The 12818-nt window shown below is 42.5% G+C and overlaps 1 protein-coding gene and 1 long non-coding RNA gene across 7 annotated transcripts in view; one reads left to right on the forward strand and one right to left on the reverse strand.

Annotated features, from left to right (window-relative positions):
- The window catches only part of PDE5A (phosphodiesterase 5A), a 50268-nt gene extending 38327 nt beyond the window's left edge, over positions 1-11941 (reverse strand). For 2 of the 5 annotated variants that reach the window (XM_027659041.1, XM_027659042.1), the window contains exon 1: positions 11820-11941. In XM_027659041.1, coding sequence (XP_027514842.1) covers positions 11820-11923 — 104 coding nt within the window. In that variant the 5' untranslated portion in view covers positions 11924-11941. Of the gene's footprint in view, positions 1-10283; positions 10449-10484; positions 10808-11819 lie in introns of those variants that run through there. The other 3 variants (XM_027659044.1, XM_027659045.1, XM_027659043.1) reach the window with 3 other exon arrangements.
- Positions 1-12818, forward strand: part of LOC113954550 — a 113816-nt gene that overhangs the window by 48431 nt on the left and 52567 nt on the right. For both annotated transcript variants that reach the window (XR_003530262.1, XR_003530263.1), the window contains exon 5: positions 755-808. This is a non-coding gene — a long non-coding RNA (uncharacterized LOC113954550). The remainder of the gene's footprint in view (positions 1-754; positions 809-12818) is intronic.

Consider the following 12818-nt stretch of genomic DNA (forward strand, 5'->3'; position numbering starts at 1 on the left):
AACTTTAATTCCCTCTGTCAAATCACCTACCGCCCCTCCTATTTTTATGTCACCCATCTTCTATTTTTAAGTTAACTTCCTCTGCTCTCTGAGTTAATGAAAAATGCTGGTTTGATTCAAAGCATAGAAGTTTTGCTTAAAAACTGTCATAAAGAAACATGAATGTTTCTATTTCAGCCCCCTTCAAAATAATGAAAGGACAGACTGTTTTCAAACATCTTTCCTATTTCCTTTCCTTGCAGATGAAACTCGTTGTCTAACTCAACCCAAAATACTGAATAACCCTAAAATTGTATTTTTCAAGAGTTCATCACCAATTAAAAAAATGTCATGCATCTCTAGTATTTAACTGTATTTCTCAAATTAATTAGCACTAGGAAGCCAACCCAATGTCCTCACTAAATACAGCATGTCTTCAATTAGGTACAAGCAAACATATCATCAATAACAGGAGGATACTTTTTCTTATCACCATAATATTTTCTTGTCCAAAATTGGGTTTGTTTGGTTGGGGTTTTGTTTGTTTGTTTGTTTTGGCTGGTTTTTTTGAATGCAGGGCTTTTCATTTCGTTTACTCAGTGCAGAGGATCCCTCACAGCCCAAGCCCTACTCTTAGAAGTAACGACTTTTTTGCTGCATTACATAACATACAGGCCTGTGAACAGCAAAAAAAAATCCCTGTTAGAAGTCTGATCTTTTGGAAACCTTTCCTGGTGGTCATGTTTTAAATTTGGGATATTTTTTATTTGCTCAGCAGCCCACAGGAATTCTGAGAGTGGAGCTGAATGAAGCCATGGAGATGAGTCAGGTTAGTCACCCGCTGATCGGTTACATGCCCCAGTGTACTTCAAATATGCCCTTTTTTTCTTCTATTGGGGAGCTTTGAAAGAGTTTTCCAGATTTTGCAATCACGTGTCATTTGAAGACCTCAGCTGCAGGCAAACTTGCTATAAAACACTGAATTATTAAAACTACCAATGACCTGTATCATAGCAGTGATACCTATTTTTTGTGGAGTTACCTCATCCAAATGCTTCTTGCAGTGAAGCAGCATAAAGAACAATTAATTTATTATTAGAACTTTAACAATATTACTTTACAGTACTTAAAGAGGATAAATGGGAATTGTGACCATGCATTACTGAAACACATAATATGATTTGCATAGGACAATGTTACATTTGCAAAAGCTGTTTCAGTGAGAGTCAAAATAACAAGCTGGCATTTGGTAACATTTGGAATTTTCATTTATTGGACTGAATAAGAGAGAATAAAAATTTGGGATGAAAATGACCAAAAATATCCTTAAGGAAAATAAAAAGCTTAAGATACAAAAAATTTGTAAGTAAAAATGCAGTACAATCTCTAAAATCAGTGCTGGTAACTCTTGTCATCCTGTGTGTTATATATGGGTTCTTTTTGTTTTACTCTGAATCTCCTCAAAAAAATAAATTACCTGGAAAATTTTAGCCTTTTCTAAACAAAATTATCATCTAGCACTGAGGCTACAGAAAAGAACCTGAAAATGCCAGGTGGGTGGATTTAAACCCGAGACACAAGAAGGTAGGTGCAGAATAAACAGTAGTTTTAAAGAAGTGCCTTGACCTAGATTCACAATTGTACAATTGTTGGGTGAGAGCAATTTGCAGAGCAATCTGATTCACTGCTCATTTCCTCATGAGTAAAGGAGAATATAAAATGCTGTCATTTCACCTACTTCTGGTTTACACTGAATTTACATATGTGGACAAGTTGATACATGATGCAAGGGCAGAGAAAGAATCTGGTACCCTTTGTGGACAAAGCAAAAGCTACAGCAAAAGTTTGATTTATCAGCTGAAACCTGTCATTTTATTTATTCTGGAGTGTTGCATAATGATGTCCCCTGGCCTGTAGCAGTAGCAATCAGTACTCTGGATTCTAATACCTGTTCTCAAACTGTGGCCACGAAATTATTTAGTTTTTACCATTTTGCCTTTTTACTGTGTAAAACAAGCTTTCATTTCTCTGTCTCGTGGAGGTTATCGAGGGATGTGGAACACAACTGTAAAACCTTTCACATGAAAGGAATTACATTCAGCAGGAACTGACAACTTGCTGGGTATCTGCACTGTTTATGAAGTGCTGCAGCATTGAACAGAACTATATGTGGAGCTGCATAAATATGAGTAACTTATTCCTGTCCTTTAATGTCTCTTGGATGACGGTTCAGTAACTTGCCAACAAGGTGCGTGATTCTCAGAAAGCTCCTTAAGTTAACAACAACGGCAACAAATCCTTAACTAAACTGTTTAAAGCATGCTTTGCAACTTCAAACCATTTAAGCATTTTTATTTGAGCAACAGGAAAGCCATTCAAATTCGCTGGAAAAAGAACAGTGTTCGCTGACCTTTACTGAATGCCTCTTCTAACAAGGAAACTATTTAGCTCCTTTTACTCACCCAGTTACACACACGGGTGGAAGAACTGGCATTTCTCATTAGCTGACGTATTCTAACTCTATTTAAAATCTATCAGGCAAAGTCCTGACATGCATTTGCTTGTTGACACTCAATCCTGTTTAACAATGCCCGACAAGAGGAGTATTATGACTAACAGGAGTACTCTCACAGCACAGAATCGGCTCAACAGATATCTGATACCAGACACTTACTGAACCACAAGTGAGGTTACTGGAAATTAGTAACAAGTGCTATGTAGGATTAAGATGTCGTTTTTAAAGGACTACAGGAAGAAATAAACACTTGTGATTACTCTATTCATATGAATAGTTTGCATTAGGCATTGGCATTGTCAAGGGATAACTGTAAGTACAAGAGCCTTGCTGTAGTTTAGAAGGTGCAGGAGCAGATTCTGCTCCATGCAGACAGTTAAAATCAATGCAATGTCTCTATCCCAGCACAGGAGTCACTGCCTGTTGAGGAGTTACAGCATCCATTCCTCATGACCTGGATGCATCCTTTACTGCAGTATGAGCCTTCACTCAGGAGAGCTGTGATTTATCCCAGAGTTCATAAATAGCAATTTTTTTAGTCACTCCTATCAGCCAAACCCAGTCCTTCCTCTATAAAGCACAGGACAGTAGTGACTGCTGAATTTGGCTAGTGACTCCATCAGCAGGTGACAAAACTGGAGAGGAATTTTGGAGAGATGGGGATGAGAAGGGGATGAAAATACAATGGTGGGCAAAACATTTGAAGGAAAAAAGAAAAAAAGATTGTGCGATCCTCCCCTCTCTCATCGCTTATATACAAATGCACATTATCTGCAGTACATGAGGACTTGGGAACTTCAGAGGAATTCTTTGGCCCTGATTTGTTAAATGCTGTATAGAAAGTCCTGTAAAGCAAGAAGTTTTCAATATGAATAGGCAACAAAAATAGATCACTTGGTAAGAAAACACAGGCGCAAGGATGTGACATGGCTTGAGCCAGGTCATGCAGGAGGGCACAAGTAGAGCTGAAGACACCCTCAGGTCTAAGACCTAAGGAGAACCTTGCTGTATTTCCTGTGCCTGTGTGTTAAACCATGCTGACACAACACTAATCACTATTCTATTAATACACTGGGAATATTAAATAATTTACTGTACCCATCTTTGCTTCATTGTGATTATCTTCAAAATACACAGCAGACTTCTCATAAAAAAACCCAACCCAGTGAAGATGTTTAAATATTAACAGCCAGATTATGATTGTCTTGCTCACATATATAACCACACTGCATATGTAAGACAGTACCAACATGACCATTCAGCAACTGTTTGGTATCTTTGGACAAAATGGGCAAAAACCAGAATGCAAAACTAATACCAAGATGCAACAATGACAGTAAACTGCATCTTGCTTGTCTTGCATAAAGAATGTTTAATAATCACAGTACCATAACAGAACTGAGTGATAAGTAGCTTTCAGTGAAACAACTAATAATTCCCCATTTTCTCTGTTGCTCATAAATCTTTCATCTATACCATGTTTAATGTTTCAGTAGTTGTGTGGCCTGTTTTGCTAATTTTTCACTCAAACCAGCAGTTACTGATAACATGCTTCAGGAGAAGGATTCCAAACTTGCCTACTAGAAAATGCCAGCTTTTCAAGTATCTGAATTCCTGGGGCCTAATCGTGCTACTGTTGAAACCATCTATATTTCAAGCTAAGCTTCATAACTATTTTCTCAATTGCCTTCCTTAATATAACCACTAGATGTCTTCAAATTTCTCTCCCGCATCCTGGCACAATTTAAACATGGGGATCATTTAAAGCATTAGCAATAACTCAAAGCCTATTCAGTTTTAACAAATGAATTTGGAATTCAAAGCTACTAGGACATTACACTTGCCTTCCCACTTGCTATTTCACAGTCATGTTCTAAGTGGGTTTTTGCCTTTTCTGGCCATAGAAAAGAGGCCTCGTTGGATGGAAAGAGCAAACTGACTGTAAAAGAAGTGTTTGCAGACTGACTAAAAGAGCAGCTTGACAAAAACAATAGTTGTTTTTCCTTAAAGCCTTTCCTATTATAGTTAGTGGAGATGCCATTTCTCACAGTGGTAGGCGAGCAGTTTTTCAGGATGAAGTATGACTTAAAGCGAGTGCCAATTTTTTAGCACGTCTCAGCCCGATATATTAGCATACATTTAACATTAAACATTTCAAGTGGCACAAATGACTTCTGTCGGAATACAGATCTAAATTAAGGACTCTAATTCTTGGTTCAAACCATGCTCATAAAAGACTGAAATAACTTTTCAGAACTATGAAATTTCAATCTTGTCTGAATGCACATTTTTTAAAATAGGAGCCAGAGGTTGCTTTATTATCTGTAACAAACGTATTCAAAGTGAAGAACTAACTCTAACTGGCTGTTCTTGGCTATTTTCAAGTTTCCTTAACAACCAAACTGCAAGCTTAACTTTTTATAAGAAAGCCTTCTTCCACAGAAGGGACCTTCTAGTCACACTATAAAGGAAGACAGAATAATTCCTCTGGGACCGAAGGTCAGATTCTAAGGCCTGACCTTTTTTTCTTGGTCCAAACTCAAAATTTTAAAAATAATTATGTACATAATGATTTTATTATGGAAAGCCACAGGACAATACCAGTAATTTTGGTGAAAGATGGATGAAGACTTAAGTTCACACCTACCTGGAGACCTCGGGCCCACTAAATTCCTAAAACAGGGGTTTAGTAGGACTTAAGTGGTGCAGAGGCTTGAGGATGGCTCTCTGTGCTGGGATGAGTTCACCATAATGCACAAATAAATGGGAAAAATATACATCTTTTACTAAGCAAATATATTTAGTGGCTGTATTTTCGGTGCCAGACCCGATGTGAAATTACAACCACGGAGTTCTCCACAAGGGCCATTTGAGTAGGGCTTCTTTTCTGGCACTTCATAAGTAGCTCATTTTGTATTTAATTCCCTTCTTTTTATATTGTTTTCTTCGAGTCAATCATATAAATGAGAAAGCATTCCATATAAATTTATGTATGTTTCTTTGCCAGTGAGGAAGAGAATTAACTTTTATACTGTGGTTTTGTTAACTGTATTTTTTCGTGGCAGAAGCAAAATGCTTCCGCTTTAACAGTGAAAATGAAAACAGGTGGTAAAATATTAGTTCAAGTCAGGAATGTATTGCCTGGAATTCCTTTGTTTGTAATCCTTGATCTCAGCCATATATTCCCACACAATTCAGCTTTAATCTTGCACTCAAATAAGCATAAACATTGGCTGTGACAACCTTTATTGGGTCTGAAGACATCATAGGTGATGTATCACGAACATAATATGATAGTATAGTTACCCTGAAACAAAAGAAGGCAGAAAGGGCTGTTAACTGTTAAAGTAGTTCCCCCCATCTTATTTTCTACCTAAGGTTTACCAGCTGTGTTTTAATTAGTGTATTGAGCACACCCGTTTGTTTCTTTATCACCTGGGGCAAACTGTACATAGTAAAAGCACGTTCTCCTTGTAGCTACTCAGAATCTTGTGCTGCCTAGTTCATCTTCACACCAAAACATTCTGTGTAGGAGTTCAGTTTAGAGCTTTTGGGGAATTTAAGATGTAAATTGCTAGTAAGTGGTTTCTTATCATTTCTCAAATGACAGTTTCTTCAGTCTACAGTAATTGCTGTTTTAGAGGTTGTTTCCAAGATACTCCAGCACACACCTACCTTTATTTCCAACAACAAATGCCAGAAATACTCAATCACATTTACAACTTCATGAATGTGGGTAACATTCCTTACCTTCCTGAGTGCTTTTTGAGTCAGGAGTTTAAAATAGTTTGAGATGATCTTAATGCTTTGCTGTTATCAAGAAAGGCATAAGGATATGGATACATTATTTATAAGTGGGATAACTACAAAGGTCATTAGACCAAGAAGAAAACTTTCCAAAATTTCACAGAAATCAATTTTTTTTTCCTGTCCTTACTTCTCAGAAAAGCTCAGTAAACATCCAATAAAAACCAAGTAAGTGGAAGAAAATATTCTGATCCCTGCCTTAACACCACTGCTTCCTGTGGTTTTTCCAAGCCATGGTCCAAAGAATCAGTGGGTCTGCAGTCCTCTTGTTAATACTTCATACAGGGTAACTTAGAAAAAAGCAAGTCCCCCTTCAGCACATCCAAACAATCTGCACAGGATTCCGTGCCTCCCCTGGAAAGCTGGGAGTGGTCCTTCAATCATACAAGTTCAAAGCCCACTGTCTATTTACTGTGGTAAATAGGGATGAATATGGCTCACACCTGTATATTTTTAGCATTATTATTTTCTTTATATGTCAGTGATAACCTTTATAAGAAAAACACGGGCCAAAGCACATTTCGGTGCAGAAGACCTTCAATAGCTCTGTCTTTGAAAACCTGAATATTCCTTCAGAAAAAATTAAGTACACATGTGTTACCAAACAAAACAGTGACATAACGCATATGACACATAATATTTACGAGAGTCGACTTCAAATAACCAGCTCAAAATGAAAAGCCCTCGAGACACAGAGACTAGAAGGCAAACGTCCCGAGTAATGCAGTGCTGCAGGTAGGACAGTACAAATTGATTGTCCACCAGCCATGAAGATGAAAAAACCCCAAAGAACTGTGCTTGGGTTTTTTCAAAGGAATAATTGTAACTGATATATTCAAGTTATGCAGTCTCTGAATTCCAGCGCAGTGTCCCAGTAAATGCGACTCCTGGAATCCTCAGTGAAGCACTATGAAGTACCATGCTGTTAGGGACATTTATTTTTCCAGAGACAACCCCACCTTAATTCATTTGTAAATATTTCCCAACCCTGCTAATAAGCCATTTATTTATTTATAGCAAAATAATCTTATTTCCAGTGAAAGGCATATAAAATTTGGGTCAATAATTTGTCTCCATCATGCCGGACATTCAGGAGACCAGACAAAAACTGCCTGTAACAATGCAGTTACCTCTAACCAAGAGGAGACCTTTTACTCTGGCTGTTTTGGCAGTCTGCTGCTTCTGACTGCAAAGAGCACCAAGAGAGAATCACTCCCATATTTTTAAAAGTAGGGACAAACAGGAAGTCAGAAATACAGAAGTATTCCATAGGGGGTTATAATAAGTATCATGTTTGAGCATGGCAATGCATGGATTGCTTTTTTAAAAGAACATAAAAAGGTAAAACTTCAGGAAGACAAAAAGCCATAAATGTGATAAAAAACCCCTGCAGATTATGCCTTCATAGAGTCTAGTTAGAACAATTATGGTTGTAGCAACAGGATGGGGAAACACAAGGCACAGTCTAAAAGAAGAATCATTTTACTTCAGAAGGTTTCTTCTTCTGGGAAGCCAGAATATGACAGGCAATTCCAAAACTTTTGGAAGGGGAAAAATAACAAGAGGAGTTGGAAAAAAAAATAAATTTTAAATTCAGTAGGAGCTGGGCATTTATAAACTCTTGATCTTTAAATGTGCAGTATAAAAAACTCTCCAGCCAGAAGGTTTGTTATCAACACTGTGTATCACTGAGTGAACCAAATCCACCTCATCCCCAAGTGTGCTGGTGACACACTTCCCCTTTGTTGTTCTGCACTTTGATCACACTGGAACAGCACTTCATGGATAATACCTATTTATACTGCCTCTGCACACCACTTGTCTGCCTGGTACAGGATAAAGGAGTAAAAAACTGATTCCGTAGCTTCCTACTCGCGGGATCACGGTTTATTCCCAGCCTCGAAGGAGGGCTAGTTCAGAGCTGTTCCCCGGGGTGACACGCTGAGGGATTGCAGCCTCGCGCTGCGCAGGGAGAATCCCATGAGCACGGCTCTGCTGGAGAATATCCATGAAGCCGGCACAGGCTCAAGGGAGGCAGTGAAGTGGCCTGCCTGCAGACACTGCCCACCTTGGGGCATTGCACATCAAAATACAAGGGGTAAGACATTCGAATGTCCTCGTCCTCTACAACACGGTGTAGGGCAGAGAGGAAAGCAGGTGCACGTTTGTTAAGCAGACGACCTGCAGCCCTTCCCTCCAAGAACCCAGAACACGGACTGGGGAGCCCAGTGACTCCAGCAGTTGTTATGAACTAATTGTTAATAGAAAGAAATATTATCTCTTAAAGTGCTGCCTTGCCAGAAAACGTAATTTTTATCTGAATCATGACAACAGATACTAATATCAAACTGCCCTGTGCAAACAGGAGACAACTATTCAATGATTATATGAGATGATGTGACTCCCATACTTCAAAAAACCCCAACAAAACAAATATGCAGGCGTAAGACCACCCAAATAATTAATTTTATAGGTATTAAGACACCTAATTAATTTTTTTTGGTGGGAATTGCCAAAAGAACTACTGTATAAATTGCTATCGGAATTAATTAATGGCAGATGAAAATATTTAAATTATTTAATATCTACAATAAAATTAGGTTCTGATTCAAAGCTCATTACTATCAGCGGCAAGGGCTTGTATGGCACTGGCATAAATGGTTGAGCTGGTGATCTTTTCCTAGCATTATGTAGAAATATTTGAGAAACAGATAGAGAAACTATCCATTAGCAACTGTGCCCGTGAAGTCAAATATGTGAAGTCAAATATGCCTCTGTGCTCCTCAAGATACCAAATTAACTAACTTCTTGGTCCGTTGCTTTTAGGACCTGTGAGAACTGTGGCATATTATGAAGCAAAACAAAGAATGAGAGGCAGTAAATTATGATTAGAAAAGAGCTGAAACTAGTTCAAGGAACTGCTGCTTTACTTGAGAGAGTAAATATAATGCTAAGTAGCAAAACATTAACAGCATAGTCTTTGTTCAATGTGTGCTGCTCTACAAAGATGCAGCTAAAACAAAGCATGGCATTAAATTTTAGGGTTTTCTCTTTTCAAGCTCTAAGTAACACTACCATGTAAAACATTAAGCCTCTTTACAAAGTACATCAGTTCTTTCAAACCACTCAGCTTTTCCTGTCATCCTCTTCGAACCAGTATACACTTAAGTAATTTGTCATTTGTCTTTTGGAAGTACAAACTTATATATAAAAAGGTATTCCTTATTATATAGCTATAGTTTTCTATTCATACAGTAAGGACAAACCCCCCCCCCCAAAACATTCCATGCATGACAGCAGAGAAGAGAGTTTTGAGACAAATGCAATGTTTCCGTCATTTCAAAAACATCACAGAATTGTTGCCAAGCAAGAACTCAAAAGTCAACAGTTTTTCTGCAGAGCCCTCTCTAAATCAGAGGCATGGCCGTCACGGAGACACGACTGAATTGTATTTTCTGAACTACTGCCTATTTCAGAGCCGCACAAACACAAATCTGTGCCTCAGCATTAAAAAAAAAAAAAAAAAAAGGATTAACCAAACCTGTCCATGGGGAAAACAAATCTGGCACAGTGGTTACTATTAATTAGCATTCCTATTTGTTCAATACTACATCCAGTTTCCAAAGGAAGTGTGACAGGCTGAACTAATAAAATGCTACTTCTCAAAGCTGCTAACACCCTATTTCCTGGGCAAACAAGCTGCCCTTCAGTGACACACCATGCACTAGTGTTCTGGAGAGTATCAAGGTTAACTACTTCCACCTATGCATCCTGCACCTATGCACAGCCTGTTTTAAAACAAAATCAACATTTAAAAGACATTCTAAAAGGCATTTTTATTACATTTTTTTTTCTGTCAAATGAACCTAAGGAAGCGGCAGCAGAAGGGGACCGCCTGACAGATGGTCACAAGTAAGCAGGTGACCCCTGAAGCTTTCTAGCTCTCTGCGAGTCAATTATTAATGGGGATTTCTCCTCTTACCGCCCCATCCCATGCAGAGAGGAGCAGCAGCAAAACCTCATTCAGAATGCATCCATCCCTGCTAAGTGACTCGGGGAAGCGGTAAATCAGCAGCGGTGAGCAGATGGTGCGAGCGGCTCGGGAGCGGGAGGGCAGCGGAGAGGAGCAAAGCGAGCCCGCGGAGACGGCGCGTCCGAGGAGCCAAGCACAGCGCTCACTAACCCGAGCTCTCGCTGAGACAGACCGTGGGAGCCGCAGATCGCCCGTGCTCTGCATCCCCACTGCTTTGTTTATCGGAAAATATTCAAAATGGAAACCTGACTCCACTTCTAAAAATAGCCGAATTTAGTCCGATTCAACTTGAGGTCCCGCTGCCGAAGTGTGTGACAACGGTGAGCAAATACCTCGTCTTATCTCCAAAAGGCAGCATGTCAAGCCAAAGAGGGGAGAAAAGCCCCGACGAGCTCTTCAGGTCCTCGACATCGGGCTCTTCGCAAGGACCGACAGCCAGAAGGGGCGAGCGCCGAGCGGCCGCCCCCGAGCAGCGGCGGAGCCCGGCGGCCCCGCGCCGCCCCCTGCCGGCAGCCACCCCTCCCTGCCCGGGGCTGTGCCCGGGGCTGTGTCTCTGCTCCCCCCGGACAGCGATCCCTCCCTGCCCGGGGCTGTGCCCGGGGTTGTGCCCCTGCTCCCCCCCGGGCAGCGGCCCCTCCCTGCCCTGGGCTGTGCCCCTGCTCCCCCCGGGCAGCAATCTCTCTCTGCCCGGGGTTGTGCCCCTGCTCCCCCCGGGCAGCGACCCTTCCCTGCCTGCTGCCCTGCCCGGGGCTGCGCCCCTGCTCCCCTCCCGCAGTCCCGGGGTCAGCACGGCGTCCGTGAGGCGCTCGCCCCCCCCCGCTCGGGCGGAGCTCCGCTCTCGAATGCACCGCGCACGGCTCGTCAGCTCCCTCGGCACTTAACCCGTGGCCCTCGCCCCGCCGGGGGCCGCCCAGATGTCAGAAGAGGTGACGAGCCCACAGGGTGACGGAGCTCTTGAAGAGCAGCGCTTTGTTTTGCGTTGACTAAGCACTGACATAACCCACCCTCCACTAGACATCAGATGCTGTCTTGAGGCTACTACCTACTTCGCAGGGCTGGGAAATACGTACTTGCTTGCTACTCACGAGAAGTTGGCTACGGCTGTTTTAAAGCGAGAAAAAAAAAAAAATAAAAAAAAAAAAAAAAAAATAACTAGGAGTCCAGGGCACGGAGCTCCAGGCTGGGATCGCTTCGCTGACCGGCTCCCGGTGCCGGGCGGGCGCTTCCCAGCGGAGCGGCCGCGGGCCGGGGGCTGCAGGCGAGAGCTCGCGGGGAAGCGCCGCGTGTGCCCGTCGGTGGCAGCCGAACGGGGCTGCTGCGCGCTGCTTTCAGTTTTTGCTCTTTCGAGGGTGGGGGCGGCGGGAGGGGACCTGGGGGAGTCGCTTCTTTTTATTTTCTTTGGAGACAAGCAAAGGGAAACGGGAAAGAGCGAGCTTTCGCTGGGAAGAAAGGAACTGCCTCTATCCGCCTCCGCTCCGGTCTTACCTTGTAGCTTTCCTAACAAAGTAAGAGCGGGTGAAGTCGCCGTGATCGTCCAGCCACGCTTCCACCGCTTCCTGCTCGGGCGGGGGGGCAGAGCAGCGCTCCATGCTCCCGCCGCCGCTCTGCCGCCTCCTGCCGCGGCTGCCGGCGCTGCCTTCCCCCCGGCCCAGCCCGGCCCGGCCCGGCCCTCCTCCACTGCCAGTGCCCGGGGCTCCCACCCGTGCCTGCGCCGCTCTCCCAGGTGTGCGGCCGGCAGGAAGCCCGGTGCGCGGCACCTCAGCGCATCTCCGGCCCGGCCGCCGGTCCCGCCGCGGGCACAGCCGGCTCCACCTCCGCCGCGGCCCCGCCTGCCTCCAAAAAGTGGGAAATCGGGTGTCGCTTCGGAGTGGTTCGCTGCGGGGTGTCAATATGTGATGTTTGACAGACCTCAGCCTGGGTGTGAGTGCTAAAGCCCTGGCTTTTCAATCCTTCATGCCTACAGTGCGGCTCTTAGATGCCTTTCTGACATTTAATAAGCACAGCCTAGCTCTGAAGATGCTCAGCTCGCAGCTCCTACTTTCTCTAAAATTAGGCAGCTAGGACTGAATTTTTGGTTAACGTTGAGCATCACTTTCATGTATTCTAGTTCCATTCTAAGGTGTGCACATGCTTCCATTTATAATAATTTATGCTCTAAATTCACAATAGACATTTCACAAAGTAGGATGCACATCCAAGGCTTTCTGTGTCATCCCATGCAGTGTCTTTGAAGGTAAGATAACATAAATCATATGAAATGTTCTCTGCTGCTCTTAACCCCTTTTCAGGCATATATAGACTCGATTTATAGAGAGATGGGATTCTGCAGCCTGGGAAGGGGTATCAACAGGAAAATCACAGCAAAGGGATTAAGAGCCTGTCCATGAACTCAGGGAAAAAGTTTTGTCTTTTGTGTCTTTATGTCACATCTGTGCATAGCACTCACTTGGACACGTGTGGGTTTTATCTTCTGTGCCTTTATGT

The sequence above is a fragment of the Corapipo altera genome, unplaced genomic scaffold, assembly GCF_003945725.1.
Source record: "Corapipo altera isolate COAL_440 unplaced genomic scaffold, ASM394572v1 255, whole genome shotgun sequence".
Lineage (NCBI taxonomy): Eukaryota > Metazoa > Chordata > Aves > Passeriformes > Pipridae > Corapipo > Corapipo altera.